Consider the following 16,209-nt stretch of genomic DNA (forward strand, 5'->3'; position numbering starts at 1 on the left):
GATGATGATGCCAACAAGTCAGTGACATGATGATGATGTCAACAAGTCAGTGGCATGATGATGATGTCAACAAGTCAGTGACATGATGATGATGTCAACAAGTCAGTGACATGATGATGATGCCAACAAGTCAGTGACATGATGATGATGTCAACAAGTCAGTGACATGATGATGAGTCCAACAAGTCAGTGACATGATGATGTCAACAAGTCAGTGGCATGATGATGATGTCAACAAGTCAGTGACATGATGATGATACCAACAAGTCAGTGACATGATGATGATGCCAACAAGTCAGTGACATGATGATGATGTCAACAAGTCAGTGACATGATGATGAGTCCAACAAGTCAGTGACATGATGATGTCAACAAGTCAGTGACATGATGATGATGTCAACAAGTCAGTGACATGATGATGAGTCCAACAAGTCAGTGACATGATGATGATGCCAACAAGTCAGTGACATGATGATGAGTCCAACAAGTCAGTGACATGATGATGTCAACAAGTCAGTGACATGATGATGATACCAACAAGTCAGTGACATGATGATGATGCCAACAAGTCAGTGACATGATGATGATGCCAACAAGTCAGTGACATGATGATGATGCCAACAAGTCAGTGACATGATGATGATGCCAACAAGTCAGTGACATGATGATGATGTCAACAAGTCAGTGGCATGATGATGATGTCAACAAGTCAGTGACATGATGATGATGTCAACAAGTCAGTGACATGATGATGATGCCAACAAGTCAGTGACATGATGATGAGTCCAACAAGTCAGTGACATGATGATGATGCCAACAAGTCAGTGACATGATGATGAGTCCAACAAGTCAGTGACATGATGATGATGTCAACAAGTCAGTGACATGATGATGATACCAACAAGTCAGTGACATGATGATGATGCCAACAAGTCAGTGACATGATGATGATGCCAACAAGTCAGTGACATGATGATGAGTCCAACAAGTCAGTGACATGATGATGATGTCAACAAGTCAGTGGCATGATGATGATGTCAACAAGTCAGTGACATGATGATGATGCCAACAAGTCAGTGACATGATGATGATGTCAACAAGTCAGTGACATGATGATGATGTCAACAAGTCAGTGACATGATGATGTCAACAAGTCAGTGACATGATGATGATACCAACAAGTCAGTGACATGATGATGATGCCAACAAGTCAGTGACATGATGATGATGCCAACAAGTCAGTGACATGATGATGATGCCAACAAGTCAGTGACATGATGATGAGTCCAACAAGTCAGTGACATGATGATGATGTCAACAAGTCAGTGACATGATGATGATACCAACAAGTCAGTGACATGATGATGATGCCAACAAGTCAGTGACATGATGATGATGCCAACAAGTCAGTGACATGATGATGATGCCAACAAGTCAGTGACATGATGATGATGCCAACAAGTCAGTGACATGATGATGATGTCAACAAGTCAGTGGCATGATGATGATGTCAACAAGTCAGTGACATGATGATGATGTCAACAAGTCAGTGACATGATGATGATGCCAACAAGTCAGTGACATGATGATGATGTCAACAAGTCAGTGACATGATGATGAGTCCAACAAGTCAGTGACATGATGATGTCAACAAGTCAGTGGCATGATGATGATGTCAACAAGTCAGTGACATGATGATGATACCAACAAGTCAGTGACATGATGATGATGCCAACAAGTCAGTGACATGATGATGATGTCAACAAGTCAGTGACATGATGATGAGTCCAACAAGTCAGTGACATGATGATGTCAACAAGTCAGTGACATGATGATGATGTCAACAAGTCAGTGACATGATGATGAGTCCAACAAGTCAGTGACATGATGATGATGCCAACAAGTCAGTGACATGATGATGAGTCCAACAAGTCAGTGACATGATGATGTCAACAAGTCAGTGACATGATGATGATACCAACAAGTCAGTGACATGATGATGATGCCAACAAGTCAGTGACATGATGATGATGCCAACAAGTCAGTGACATGATGATGATGCCAACAAGTCAGTGACATGATGATGATGCCAACAAGTCAGTGACATGATGATGAGTCCAACAAGTCAGTGACATGATGATGATGTCAACAAGTCAGTGACATGATGATGATACCAACAAGTCAGTGACATGATGATGATGCCAACAAGTCAGTGACATGATGATGATGCCAACAAGTCAGTGACATGATGATGAGTCCAACAAGTCAGTGACATGATGATGATGTCAACAAGTCAGTGGCATGATGATGATGTCAACAAGTCAGTGACATGATGATGATGCCAACAAGTCAGTGACATGATGATGATGCCAACAAGTCAGTGACATGATGATGATGCCAACAAGTCAGTGACATGATGATGAGTCCAACAAGTCAGTGACATGATGATGATGTCAACAAGTCAGTGGCATGATGATGATGTCAACAAGTCAGTGACATGATGATGATGTCAACAAGTCAGTGACATGATGATGATACCAACAAGTCAGTGACATGATGATGTCAGACCTGTCGCTGCAGCAGAGCTTGTGGGCGGCGACCTTGCTGCAGACCCTGTGGTTGAGTTGTGAGTTGAAGAGCGGCACACCAAAGCAGAGTTCCAGGGGCACCCACTGCTCCTCCTCACAGCACACACCTGCAGGGCAGTCAGCCATTGAGCAAGGCAGTGTTGCAGGTGGGGGAGCGCATCAAGAGCACCTACTTACTGTCACTCTGCCCGTCTTCTGTCACCAACTCAAAGGATTCTGTGCTGCCGTTGGTGTCCACGCCCCCTCCCAGGTGTGTGTCACCTGAGCACACAGGTACACACATCATCTCACCTTCCTCTTTCTTCATGACATCATCATTAAGGGCCTGCAGCTCATAATATTATTGCTCATACTTCAACTTTCACCAGTATTTCACTTCCACACCTTTCTCTGACACTCATCAGGAGGACAGAGGCCCGCCCAGGTAGTCCCACATAGGTCAGAGGTCAGGGGTCACCAACATGGTGCCCGTAAGGACCAGATGAGTCGCCCGCTGGCCTGTTCTAAAAATAGCTCAAATAGCAGCACTTACCAGTGAGCTGCCTCTATTTTTTAAATGTTATTTATTTACTAGCAAGCTGGTCTCGCTTTGCTGGACATTTTTAATTCTAAGAGAGACAAAACTCAAATAGAATTTGAAAATCCAAGAAAATATTTGAAAGACTTGGTCTTCACTTGTTCAAATAAGTTCATTTATTTTTTTACTTTGCTTCTTATAACTTTCAGAAAGACAATTTTAGAGAAAAGATACAACCATAAAATTGATTTTAGGATTTTTAAACACATATACCTTTTTACCTTTTAAATTCCTTCCTCTTCTTTCCTGACAATTTAAATTAATGTTCAAGTATTTTTTTTATTGTAAAAAATAATAAATACATTGGAATTAATTCTTCATTTTAACTTCTGTTTTTTCGACGAAGAATATTTGTGAAATATTTTTTCAAACTTATGATTAAAATTAAATAAAATATTCTGGCAAATCTAGAAAATCTGTAAAATCAAATTTAAATCTTATTTCAAAGTCTTTTGAATTTCTTTTAAAATTTTTGTTCTGGAAAATCTAGAAGAAATAATGATTTGTCTTTGTTAGAAATATAGCTTGGTCCAATTTGTTATATATTCTAACAAAGTGCAGATTGGATTTGAACCTATTTAAAACATGTCATCCAAATTATAAAATGAATCTTAATCAAGAAAAATGACTAATGATGTTCCATAAATTATTTTTTAAATTTTTTCAAAAAGATTTGAATCAGTTAGTTTTTCTCTTCATTTTTTTTTTCAGTTGAATTTTTAATTTTAAAGAGTCGAAATTGAAGATAAACCATGTTTCAAAATTTAATTATCATTTTTTTCGTGTTTTCTCCTCTTTTAAACCGTTCAATTAAGTGTTTTTTTCATCTAAACAGCCATACACCTTAGTCATATAACTTGGTACGTGACACATGCTAACTGATAGCATGCTAACGTTAGCTTTCTAGCTATTTTTTTAATCTAATTTTGCAACCGTTTACCCCAGAGTCATATAACTTGGTATGTGACACTTGTTAGCATGCTAGCATTCTAACATTGACATGCTAACTTTTTTGCTAACTTTTTTTTTTCTCTAATTAGACAGCCATACAGTCATTGTCATATAACTTGCTATGTGACACATGCTAACTGATAGCATGCTAAAATTAGCATACACATTTTTTTAGCTTGTTTTGCAACTGTTTACCCCGGAGTCATATAACTTGGTACGTGACACTTTTTAGCAAGCTAGCATACTAATATTAACATGCTAACTTTTTTGCTAACTTTGTTTTTTTCTCTAATTAGACAGCAATATAATTTGATATGTGAAACATGCTAACTGATGGCATGCTGGCATGCTAAAATTAGCATACACATTTTTTAGCCAGTTTTGCAACTGTTTACCCCAGAGTCATATAACTCGGTACATGACACTTTTTAGGATGCTATAGCATACTAACATTAACATGCTAACTTTACATTTTTTCTCTAATTGGACAGCCATACAGTTATATAACTTGAAATGTGACACATGCTAACTGATAGCATGCTAATTACAACTTGCTGGCATGCCAAAATTAGCAAGTTTTAGCCAGTCTTGGAACTATTTACCCCAGAGTCATATAATTTGGTACGAGACAATTGTTAACTGTTAGCATGCAAACGATAGCATGCTAGCACACTAACTTAAGCGTGCTAACTTTTTCATTTCATTTTACACTTTTTTCTCTATTTCCGCAGCCATACACCTCAGAGCCGTGTTACTTAAAATGTGAGACATGCTAACTATTAGCATTCCATCGTTAGCACACAGGATAAATGTTAGCATTTTAATGTGCACATGCTAACATTTTAGGCTAGCTCTTGTCCTTTATAAGTAATGTCCATTACTCATATTTATTATCCATCAATAATATTCATTCCTAATCTTGATTCTTTAAGAAGGTGTGTTACCTGTGCACTCCCAGGCTGCACACTGACACCTCTAAGAAGGTGTGTTACCTGTGCACTCCCAGGCTGCACACTGACACCTCTAAGAAGGTGTGTTACCTGTGCACTCCCAGGCTGCACACTGACACCTCTAAGAAGGTGTGTTACCTGTGCACTCCCAGGCTGCACACTGACACCTCTAAGAAGGTGTGTTACCTGTGCACTCCCAGGCTGCACACTGACACCTCTAAGAAGGTGTGTTACCTGTGCACTCCCAGGCTGCACACTGACAGCTCTAAGAAGGTGTGTTACCTGTGCACTCCCAGGCTGCACACTGACACCTCTAAGAAGGTGTGTTACCTGTGCACTCCCAGGCTGCACACTGACACCTCTAAGAAGGTGTGTTACCTGTGCACTCCCAGGCTGCACACTGACACCTCTAAGAAGGTGTGTTACCTGTGCACTCCCAGGCTGCACACTGACACCTCTAAGAAGGTGTGTTACCTGTGCACTCCCAGGCTGCAAACTGACACCTCTAAGAAGGTGTGTTACCTGTGCACTCCCAGGCTGCACACTGACACCTCTAAGAAGGTGTGTTACCTGTGCACTCCCAGGCTGCACACTGACACCTCTAAGAAGGTGTGTTACCTGTGCACTCCCAGGCTGCACACTGACACCTCTAAGAAGGTGTGTTACCTGTGCACTCCCAGGCTGCACACTGACACCTCTAAGAAGGTGTGTTACCTGTGCACTCCCAGGCTGCACACTGACACCTCTAAGAAGGTGTGTTACCTGTGCACTCCCAGGCTGCACACTGACACCTCTAAGAAGGTGTGTTACCTGTGCACTCCGAGGCTGCACACTGACACCTCTAAGAAGGTGTGTTACCTGTGCACTCCCAGGCTGCACACTGACACCTCTAAGAAGGTGTGTTACCTGTGCACTCCCAGGCTGCACACTGACAGCTCTAAGAAGGTGTGTTACCTGTGCACTCCCAGGCTGCACACTGACACCTCTAAGAAGGTGTGTTACCTGTGCACTCCCAGGCTGCACACTGACACCTCTAAGAAGGTGTGTTACCTGTGCACTCCAAGGTGTCGCTGGGCGTGCGGCGCTGCCTGTTGTTGCAGTTGAGCATGGTGACGTAGCCACACTGGTGGTCCAGGTCCACGTGCTCCCTGAGTGTGCGCAGAGCTTTGTGCACCGCCATGTTGGAGTAGGAGAAGTCTGCACACGGGGGAAGAGGAGGAGGAGGGGGAGGAGTCAGCAGGTGCAGCAGAGAGGAGAAAAAGGGTGTGGCTGACCTCCTTTCAGCTCCTCCTGGTCAAAGGGGAAGGGGACGTGGAGCGTCTCTCCGTGGCCGTGCACGCCATGACCCTGGGGGCGGGACACAGGTGTGAGCACAAGAACAGGAACAACAACAACAACAACAACAACAACAACTACCTGGATGAGCACAGCAGAGTGCGTGAGAGCGTCGTTGAGCATGGTCAGCACGTTGGACGTGGGCACCACTCCAGGGTCGTGACCCCAGGATGTGATCAACAACCTGTCGTACACCTGAGGGACCACAGGAAGAAGGTGAGGGACCACAGGAAGAAGGTGAGGGACCACAGGAAGAAGGTGAGGGACCACAGGAAGAAGGTGAGGGACCACAAGAAGAAGGTGAAGGACCACAGGAAGAAGGTGAGGGACCACAGGAAGAAGGTGAAGGACCACAGGAAGAAGGTGAGGGACCACAGGAAGAAGGTGAGGGACCACAGGAAGAAGGTGGGTGACCACAGGAAGAAGGTGAGGGACCACAGGAAGAAGGTGAGGGACCACAGGAAGAAGGTGAGGGACCACAGGAAGAAGGTGAGGGACCACAAGAAGAAGGTGAAGGACCACAGGAAGAAGGTGAGGGACCACAGGAAGAAGGTGGGTGACCACAGGAAGAAGGTGGGTGACCACAGGAAGAAGGTGAGGGACCACAGGAAGAAGGTGAGGGACCACAGGAAACAGGTGAGGGACCACAGGAAGAAGGTGAGGGACCACAGGAAAAAGGTGAGTGACCACAGGAAGAAGGTGGGTGACCACAGGAAGAAGGTGAGGGACCACAGGAAGAAGGTGAGGGACCACAGGAAGAAGGTGAGGGACCACAGGAAGAAGGTGAGGGACCACAGGAAGAAGGTGAGGGACCACAGGAAGAAGGTGAGGGACCACAGGAAGAAGGTGAGGGACCACAGGAAGAAGGTGAGGGACCACAGGAAGAAGGTGAGGGACCACAGGAAGAAGGTGAGGGACCACAGGAAGAAGGTAAGGGACCACAGGAAGAAGGTGAGGGACCACAGGAAGAAGGTGAGGGACCACAGGAAGAAGGTGAGGGACCACAGGAAGAAGGTGAGGGACCACAGGAAGAAGGTGAGGGACCACAGGAAGAAGGTGAGGGACCACAGGAAGAAGGTAAGGGACCACAGGAAGAAGGTGAGGGACCACAGGAAGAAGGTGAGGGACCACAGGAAGAAGGTGAAGGACCACAGGAAGAAGGTGGGTGACCACAGGAAACAGGTGAGGGACCACAGGAAGAAGGTGAGGGACCACAGGAAAAAGGTGAGTGACCACAGGAAGAAGGTTGGTGACCACAGGAAGAAGGTGGGTGACCACAGGAAGAAGGTGAGGGACCACAGGAAGAAGGTGAGGGACCACAGGAAGAAGGTGAGGGACCACAGGAAGAAGGTGGGTGACCACAGGAAGAAGGTGAGGGACCACAGGAAGAAGGTGAGGGACCACAGGAAGAAGGTGGGTGACCACAGGAAGAAGGTGAGGGACCACAGGAAGAAGGTGAGGGACCACAGGAAGAAGGTGAGGGACCACAGGAAGAAGGTGGGTGACCACAGGAAGAAGGTGAAGGACCACAGGAAGAAGGTGAGGGACCACAGGAAGAAGGTGGGTGACGACAGGAAGAAGGTGGGTGACCACAGGAAGAAGGTGAGGGACCACAGGAAGAAGGTGAGGGACCACAGGAAGAAGGTGAGGGACCACAGGAAGAAGGTGAGGGACCACAGGAAGAGGGTGAGGGACCACAGGAAGAAGGTGGGTGACCACAGGAAGAAAGTGAGGGACCACAGGAAGAAGGTGAGGGACCACAGGAAGAAGGTGAGGGACCACAGGAAGAAGGTGAGGGACCACAGTAAGAAGGTGGGTGACCACAGGAAGAAGGTGGGTGACCACAGGAAGAAGGTGAGGGACCACAGGAAGAAGGTGAGGGACCACAGGAAGAAGGTGAGGGACCACAGGAAGAAGGTGGGTGACCACAGGAAGAAGGTGGGTGACCACAGGAAGAAGGTGAGGGACCACAGGAAGAAGGTGAGGGACCACAGGAAGAAGGTGGGTGACCACAGGAAGAAGGTGAGGGACCACAGGAAGAGGGTGAGGGACCACAGGAAGAAGGTGGGTGACCACAGGAAGAAAGTGAGGGACCACAGGAAGAAGGTGAGGGACCACAGGAAGAAGGTGAGGGACCACAGGAAGAAGGTGAGGGACCACAGGAAGAAGGTGCAGAAGGAGGGTACAGAAGAAGGTGCAGAAGGAGGGTACAGAATAAGGTACATAAGATGCAGAAAGAGGGCATAGAATAAGGTACATAAGGAGCAGAAGGAGGTTACAGAATAGGGTGCAGAAAGAGGGTACAGAATAAGGTACATAAGGAGGATACATAATAAGGTGCAGAAAGAGGATACATAATAAGGTGCAGAAGGAGGGTACCGAATAAGGTACATAAGGTGCAGAAGGAGGGTACAGAATAAGGTGCAGAAGGAGGGTGCAGATTAAAGTACAGAATGAAGGTGTAGAGTGAGGGTAGAAAATAAGGTGCAGAAGGAGGGTACAGAATAAGGTACATAAGGTGTAGAAGGAGGTTACAGAATAGGGTGCATAAAGAGGATACAGATTAAAGTACAGAATGAAGGTGTAGGGTGAGGGTAGAAAATAAGGTGCAGAATAAGGTGTATGATAAGGTACATAAGGTGCAGGAGGAGGATACGGATTCAGGCACAAAATAAGAATAAAGTGTCCAATAAGGTGCATAATTAGGTGAATATTTAGGTGTGGAATAAGGTACAAATTAAGGTGCATAATAAGGTGTAGAGTAAGGGTGTAAAATAAGGTACAAAATAAGGTGCATAATAAGGTGTAGAAAGAGAACTAGAGTAAGGTGTAGATTAAGGGTGCATAATAAGGTGTAGGAAAAGGTAAAAAAATAAGGTGCAAAATAAGGTGTAGAGTAAGGTGTAGAATAAGGTGTAGAGTAAGGAGTAGAATAAGGTGTAGAGTAAAGGTGAGGTGTAGAGTAAAGGTGTAGAATAAGGTGTAGAATAAGGTGTAGAGTAAGGAGTAGAATAAGGTGTAGAGTAAAGGTGAGGTGTAGAGTAAAGGTGTAGAATAAGGTGTAGAGTAAAGGTGAGGTGTAGAGTAAAGGTGTAGAATAAGGTGTAGAGTAAAGGTGAGGTGTAGAGTAAGGTGTAGATTAAGGGTGCATAATAAGGTATAGAAAAAGGTAAAAAAATAAGGTGGACAATAAGGTGTAGAATAAGGTGTAGAGTAAAGGTGAGGTGTAGAGTAAAGGTGTAGAATAAGGTGTAGAGTAAAGGTGAGGTGTAGAGTAAAGGTGTAGAATAAGGTGTAGAGTAAAGGTGAGGTGTAGAGTAAGGTGTAGATTAAGGGTGCATAATAAGGTATAGAAAAAGGTAAAAAAATAAGGTGGACAATAAGGTGTAGAATAAGGTGTAGAGTAAAGGTGAGGTGTAGAGTAAGGTGTAGAGTAAAGGTGAGGTGTAGAGTAAGGTGTAGAATAAAGGTGAGGTGTAGAGTAAGGTGTAGAATAAAGGTGAGGTGTACAGTAAAGGTGAGGTGTAGAATAAAGGTGAGGTGTAGAGTAAAGGTGTAGAATAAAGGTGAGGTGTAGAGTAAAGGTGTAGAATAAAGGTGAGGTGTAGAGTAAAGGTGTAGAATAAAGGTGAGGTGTAGAGTAAGGTGTAGAATAAAGGTGAGGTGTAGAGTAAAGGTGAGGTGTAGAGTAAAGGTGTAGAATAAAGGTGAGGTGTAGAGTAAGGTGTAGAATAAAGGTGAGGTGTAGAGTAAAGGTGAGGTGTAGAGTAAAGGTGTAGAATAAAGGTGAGGTGTAGAGTAAAGGTGTAGAATAAAGGTGAGGTGTAGAATAAAGGTGAGGTGTAGAGTAAAGGTGAGGTGTAGAGTAAAGGTGAGGTGTAGAATAAAGGTGAGGTGTAGAGTAAAGGTGAGGTGTAGAGTAAAGGTGAGGTGTAGAATAAAGGTGAGGTGTAGAGTAAGGTGTAGAATAAAGATGAGGTGTACAGTAAAGGTGAGTTGTAGAATAAAGGTGAGGTGTAGAGTAAAGGTGAGGTGTAGAATAAAGGTGAGGTGTAGAGTAAGGTGTAGAGTAAAGGTGAGGTGTAGAGTAAAGGTGTAGAATAAAGGTGAGGTGTAGAGTAAAGGTGTAGAATAAAGGTGAGGTGTACAGTAAAGGTGAGTTGTAGAATAAAGGTGAGGTGTAGAGTAAAGGTGAGGTGTAGAGTAAGGTGTAGAGTAAAGGTGAGGTGTAGAGTAAAGGTGTAGAATAAAGGTGAGGTGTAGAGTAAAGGTGTAGAATAAAGGTGAGGTGTAGAGTAAAGGTGTAGAATAAAGGTGAGGTGTAGAGTAAGGTGTAGAATAAAGGTGAGGTGTAGAGTAAAGGTGAGGTGTAGAGTAAAGGTGTAGAATAAAGGTGAGGTGTAGAGTAAGGTGTAGAATAAAGGTGAGGTGTAGAGTAAAGGTGAGGTGTAGAGTAAAGGTGTAGAATAAAGGTGAGGTGTAGAGTAAAGGTGTAGAATAAAGGTGAGGTGTAGAATAAAGGTGAGGTGTAGAGTAAAGGTGAGGTGTAGAGTAAAGGTGAGGTGTAGAATAAAGGTGAGGTGTAGAGTAAAGGTGAGGTGTAGAGTAAAGGTGAGGTGTAGAGTAAGGTGTAGAATAAAGATGAGGTGTACAGTAAAGGTGAGTTGTAGAATAAAGGTGAGGTGTAGAGTAAAGGTGAGGTGTAGAATAAAGGTGAGGTGTAGAATAAGGTGTAGAGTAAAGGTGAGGTGTAGAGTAAAGGTGAGGTGTAGAATAAAGGTGAGGTGTAGAGTAAGGTGTAGAGTAAAGGTGAGGTGTAGAGTAAAGGTGTAGAATAAAGGTGAGGTGTACAGTAAAGGTGAGTTGTAGAATAAAGGTGAGGTATAGAATAAAGGTGAGGTGTAGAATAAAGGTGAGGTGTAGAGTAAAGGTGTAGAATAAAGATGAGGTGTACAGTAAAGGTGAGTTGTAGAATAAAGGTGAGGTGTAGAGTAAAGGTGAGGTGTAGAATAAAGGTGAGGTGTAGAGTAAGGTGTAGAGTAAAGGTGAGGTGTAGAGTAAAGGTGTAGAATAAAGGTGAGGTGTACAGTAAAGGTGAGTTGTAGAATAAAGGTGAGGTATAGAATAAAGGTGAGGTGTAGAGTAAAGGTGAGGTGTAGAGTAAAGGTGAGGTGTAGAGTAAAGGTGTAGAATAAGGTGTAGAGTAAAGGTGAGGTGTAGAGTAAAGGTGTAGAATAAGGTGTAGAGTAAAGGTGTAGAATAAGGTGTAGAGTAAAGGTGAGGTGTAGAGTAAAGGTGCAGTGAGTTGACGTAGAAGAGTGAGAAAGTGGGCGGGGCCCTCACCTGGAAAATGTCGGGCAGTTTGCGCAGCCTGGAGCCTTTGGACAGCAGCAGAGAGGGCGGGCCTTGTCCGGTCACATGATACAGGTAGAGCTTGAACCAGATGGAGCTCACCTCTGGGATGGCTGGTCCTATGTGCTGCAACACCACACCACCATCGTTAGTACTACCACTACTACTACTACTACTAGTAGTATGACACCATAGTATGTACCATCATTAGTACTAGTACTACTAGTAGTATGACACCATAGTATGTACCATCATTAGTACTAGTACTACTAGTAGTATGACACCATAGTATGTACCATCATTAGTACTACTACTACTAGTAGTATGACACCATAGTATGTACCATCATTAGGACTAGTACTAGTATGACACCATAGTATGTACCATCGTTAGTACTACCACTACTACTACTACTAGTAGTATGACACCATAGTATGCACCATCATTAGTACTAGTACTAGTATGACAGCATAGTATGTACCATCATTAGTACTAATACTACTACTAGTATGACACCATAGTATGTACCATCATTAGTACTAGTACTAGTATGACACCATAGTATGTACCATCATTAGTACTAATACTACTACTAGTATGACACCATAGTATGTACCATCATTAGTACTAGTACTACTAGTAGTATGACACCATAGTATGTACCATCATTAGTACTAGTACTAATATGACACCATAGTATGTACCATCATAAGTACTAATACTACTACTAGTATGACACCATAGTATGTACCATCATTAGTACTAATACTAATACTAGTATGACACCATAGTATGTACCATCATTAGTACTAGTACTACTAGTAGTATGACACCATAGTATGTACCATCATTAGTACTACTAGTAGTATGACACCATAGTATGTACCATCATTAGTACTAATACTACTACTAGTATGACACCATAGTATGTACCATCATTAGTACTAATACTAATACTAGTATGACACCATAGTATGTACCATCATTAGTACTAGTACTACTAGTAGTATGACACCATAGTATGTACCATCATTAGTACTAGCACTAGTATGACACCATAGTATGTACCATCATTAGTACTAATACTACTACTAGTATGACACCATAGTATGTACCATCATTAGTACTAATACTACTACTAGTATGACACCATAGTATGTACCATCATTAGTACTAATACTAGTATGACACCATAGTATGTACCATCATTAGTACTAGTACTACTAGTAGTATGACACCATAGTATGTACCATCATTAGTACTAGTACTAGTATGACACCATAGTATGTACCATCATTAGTACTAATACTACTACTAGTATGACACCATAGTATGTACCATCATTAGTACTAATACTACTACTAGTATGACACCATAGTATGTACCATCATTAGTACTAGTACTACTAGTAGTATGACACCATAGTATGTACCATCATTAGTACTAATACTACTACTAGTATGACACCATAGTATGTACCATCATTAGTACTAGTACTAGTATGACAGCATAGTATGTACCATCATTAGTACTACCACTACTACTACTAGTATGACACCATAGTATGTACCATCATTAGTACTAATACTACTACTAGTATGACACCATAGTATGTACCATCATTAGTACTAGTACTACTAGTAGTATGACACCATAGTATGTACCATCATTAGTACTAGTACTAGTATGACACCATAGTATGTACCATCATTAGTACTAATACTACTACTAGTATGACACCATAGTATGTGCCATCATTAGTACTAATACTACTACTAGTATGACACCATAGTATGTACCATCATTAGTACTAGTACTAGTATGACAGCATAGTATGTACCATCATTAGTACTACCACTACTACTACTAGTATGACACCATAGTATGTACCATCATTAGTACTAGTACTAATAGTAGTATGACACCATAGTATGTACCATCATTAGTACTAGTACTACTACTAGTATGACACCATAGTATGTACCATCATTAGTACTAGTACTAGTATGACACCATATTATGTACCATCATTAGTACTACCACTACTACTACTAGTATGGCACCATAGTATGTACCATCATTAGTACTAGTACTAGTATGACAGCATAGTATGTACCATCATTAGTACTACCACTACTACTACTAGTATGACACCATAGTATGTACCATCATTAGTACTAGTACTACTAGTAGTATGACACCATAGTATGTACCATCATTAGTACTACTACTAGTATGACACCATAGTATGTACCATCATTAGTACTAGTACTAGTATGACACCATAGTATGTACCATCATTATTACTACCACTACTACTACTAGTATGACACCATAGTATGTACCATCATTAGTACTAGTACTACTAGTAGTATGACACCATAGTATGTACCATCATTAGTACTAGTACTACTAGTAGTATGACACCATAGTATGTACCATCATTAGTACTAGTACTACAACTAGTATGACACCATAGTATGTACCATCATTAGTACTAGTAGTATGACAGCATAGTATGCACCATCATTAGTACTACTAGTATGACAGCATAGTATGTACCATCATTAGTACTAGTAGTATGAGAGTATAGTGTGTACAATGATTAGTAATAGTACTAGTAGTATGAGAGTATAGTGTGTACAATGATTTGCAATAGTACTAGTAGTATGAGAGTATAGTGTGTACAATGATTTGTAATAGTACTAGTAGTATGAGAGTATAGTGTGTACAATGATTAGTAATAGTACTAGTAGTATGAGAGTATAGTGTGTACAATGATTAGTAATAGTACTAGTAGTATGACTGTATAGTGTGTACAATTAGTAGTAGTAGTAGTAGTATGATATTATAGAGTGTACAATGATTACTAATAGTAGTAATAGTATGAGAGCATAGTGTGTACAATGATTAGTACTAGTAGTATGAGAGTATCAGGTGTACAATGATTAGGAATAGTAGTAGTAATAATATGAGAGTATAGTATGTACAATTGGTAGTAGTAGTAGTATGAGATTATAGAGTGTACAATGATTACTAATAGTAGTAATAGTATGAGAGCATAGTGTGTACAATGATTAGTACTAGTAGTATGAGAGTATCAGGTGTACAATGATTAGGAATAGTAGTAGTAATAATATGAGAGTATAGTATGTACTATTGGTAGTAGTAGTACTAGTAGTATGAGAGTATAGTGTGTACAATGATTAGTGATAGTACTACTAGTATGACAGCATAGTATGTACCATCATTAGTACTAGTAGTAAGAGAGTATCAGGTGTACAATGATTAGGAATAGTAGTAGTAATAATATGAGAGTATTATATGTACAATTGGTAGTAGTAGTAGTAGTAGTATGAGATTATAGAGTGTACAATGATTACTAATAGTAGTAATAGTATGAGAGCATAGTGTGTACAATGATTAGTACTAGTAGTATGAGAGTATCAGGTGTACAATGATTAGGAATAGTAGTAGTAATAATATGAGAGTATAGTATGTACTATTGGTAGTAGTAGTACTAGTAGTATGAGAGTATAGTGTGTACAATGATTAGTGATAGTACTACTAGTATGACAGCATAGTATGTACCATCATTAGTACTAGTAGTAAGAGAGTATCAGGTGTACAATGATTAGGAATAGTAGTAGTAATAATATGAGAGTATTATATGTACAATTGGTAGTAGTAGTAGTAGTAGTATGAGATTATAGAGTGTACAATGATTACTAATAGTAGTAATAGTATGAGAGCATAGTGTGTACAATGATTAGTACTAGTAGTATGAGAGTATCAGGTGTACAATGATTAGGAATAGTAGTAGTAATAATATGAGAGTATAGTATGTACAATTGGTAGTAGTAGTATGAGATTAGAGTGTGTGCAATGATTAGTATGATTAGTAGTAGTACTAGTAGTATGAGAGTATAGTGTGTACAATGATTAGTAGTAGTACTAGTAGTATGAGAGTATAGTGTGTACAATGATTAGTAGTAGTACTAGTAGTATGAGAGCATAATGTGTACAATAATCGGTAATAGTAGTAATAGTATGAGAATATAGTGTGTACAATAATCAGTAATAGTAGTAATAGTATGAGAGTATAGTGTGTACAATGATTAGTAATAGTACTAGTAGTATGAGAGCATAGTGTGTTCAATGATTAGTAGTAGTACTAGCAGTATGAGAGTATAGTATGAATTGGTTAACGTGGACCCCGACTTAAACAAGTTGAAAAACTTATCTGGGTGTTACCATTTAGTGGTCAATTGTACGGAATATGTACTGTACTGTGCAATCTACTAATACAAGTATCAATCAATCAATCAATCAATGGTGTGTACAATTAGTAGTAGTAGTAGTAATAATAGCAGTAGTATGAGAGTATAGTATGTACAATGAGTAGTAGTAGTAATAGTAGGAGTAGTAGTGGTAGTGGTAGTGATGGTGGTAGTAG

General features: G+C 41.1%; 1 protein-coding gene across 3 annotated transcripts in view; it reads right to left on the reverse strand.

Moving 5' to 3' along the window:
• fam91a1 (family with sequence similarity 91 member A1) overlaps positions 1 to 16,209 on the reverse strand; it is a 72,964-nt gene that overhangs the window by 9,975 nt on the left and 46,780 nt on the right. For all 3 annotated transcript variants that reach the window (XM_061896687.1, XM_061896685.1, XM_061896688.1), the window contains 6 exons: positions 11,745 to 11,879; positions 6,483 to 6,596; positions 6,341 to 6,413; positions 6,117 to 6,263; positions 2,766 to 2,849; positions 2,569 to 2,695 (listed from right to left, as the gene is read on the reverse strand). In XM_061896687.1, coding sequence (XP_061752671.1) covers positions 2,569 to 2,695; positions 2,766 to 2,849; positions 6,117 to 6,263; positions 6,341 to 6,413; positions 6,483 to 6,596; positions 11,745 to 11,879 — 680 coding nt within the window. The remainder of the gene's footprint in view (positions 1 to 2,568; positions 2,696 to 2,765; positions 2,850 to 6,116; positions 6,264 to 6,340; positions 6,414 to 6,482; positions 6,597 to 11,744; positions 11,880 to 16,209) is intronic.

Source organism: Nerophis ophidion, linkage group LG04, assembly GCF_033978795.1.
Source record: "Nerophis ophidion isolate RoL-2023_Sa linkage group LG04, RoL_Noph_v1.0, whole genome shotgun sequence".
In the NCBI taxonomy this organism is placed as follows: domain Eukaryota; kingdom Metazoa; phylum Chordata; class Actinopteri; order Syngnathiformes; family Syngnathidae; genus Nerophis; species Nerophis ophidion.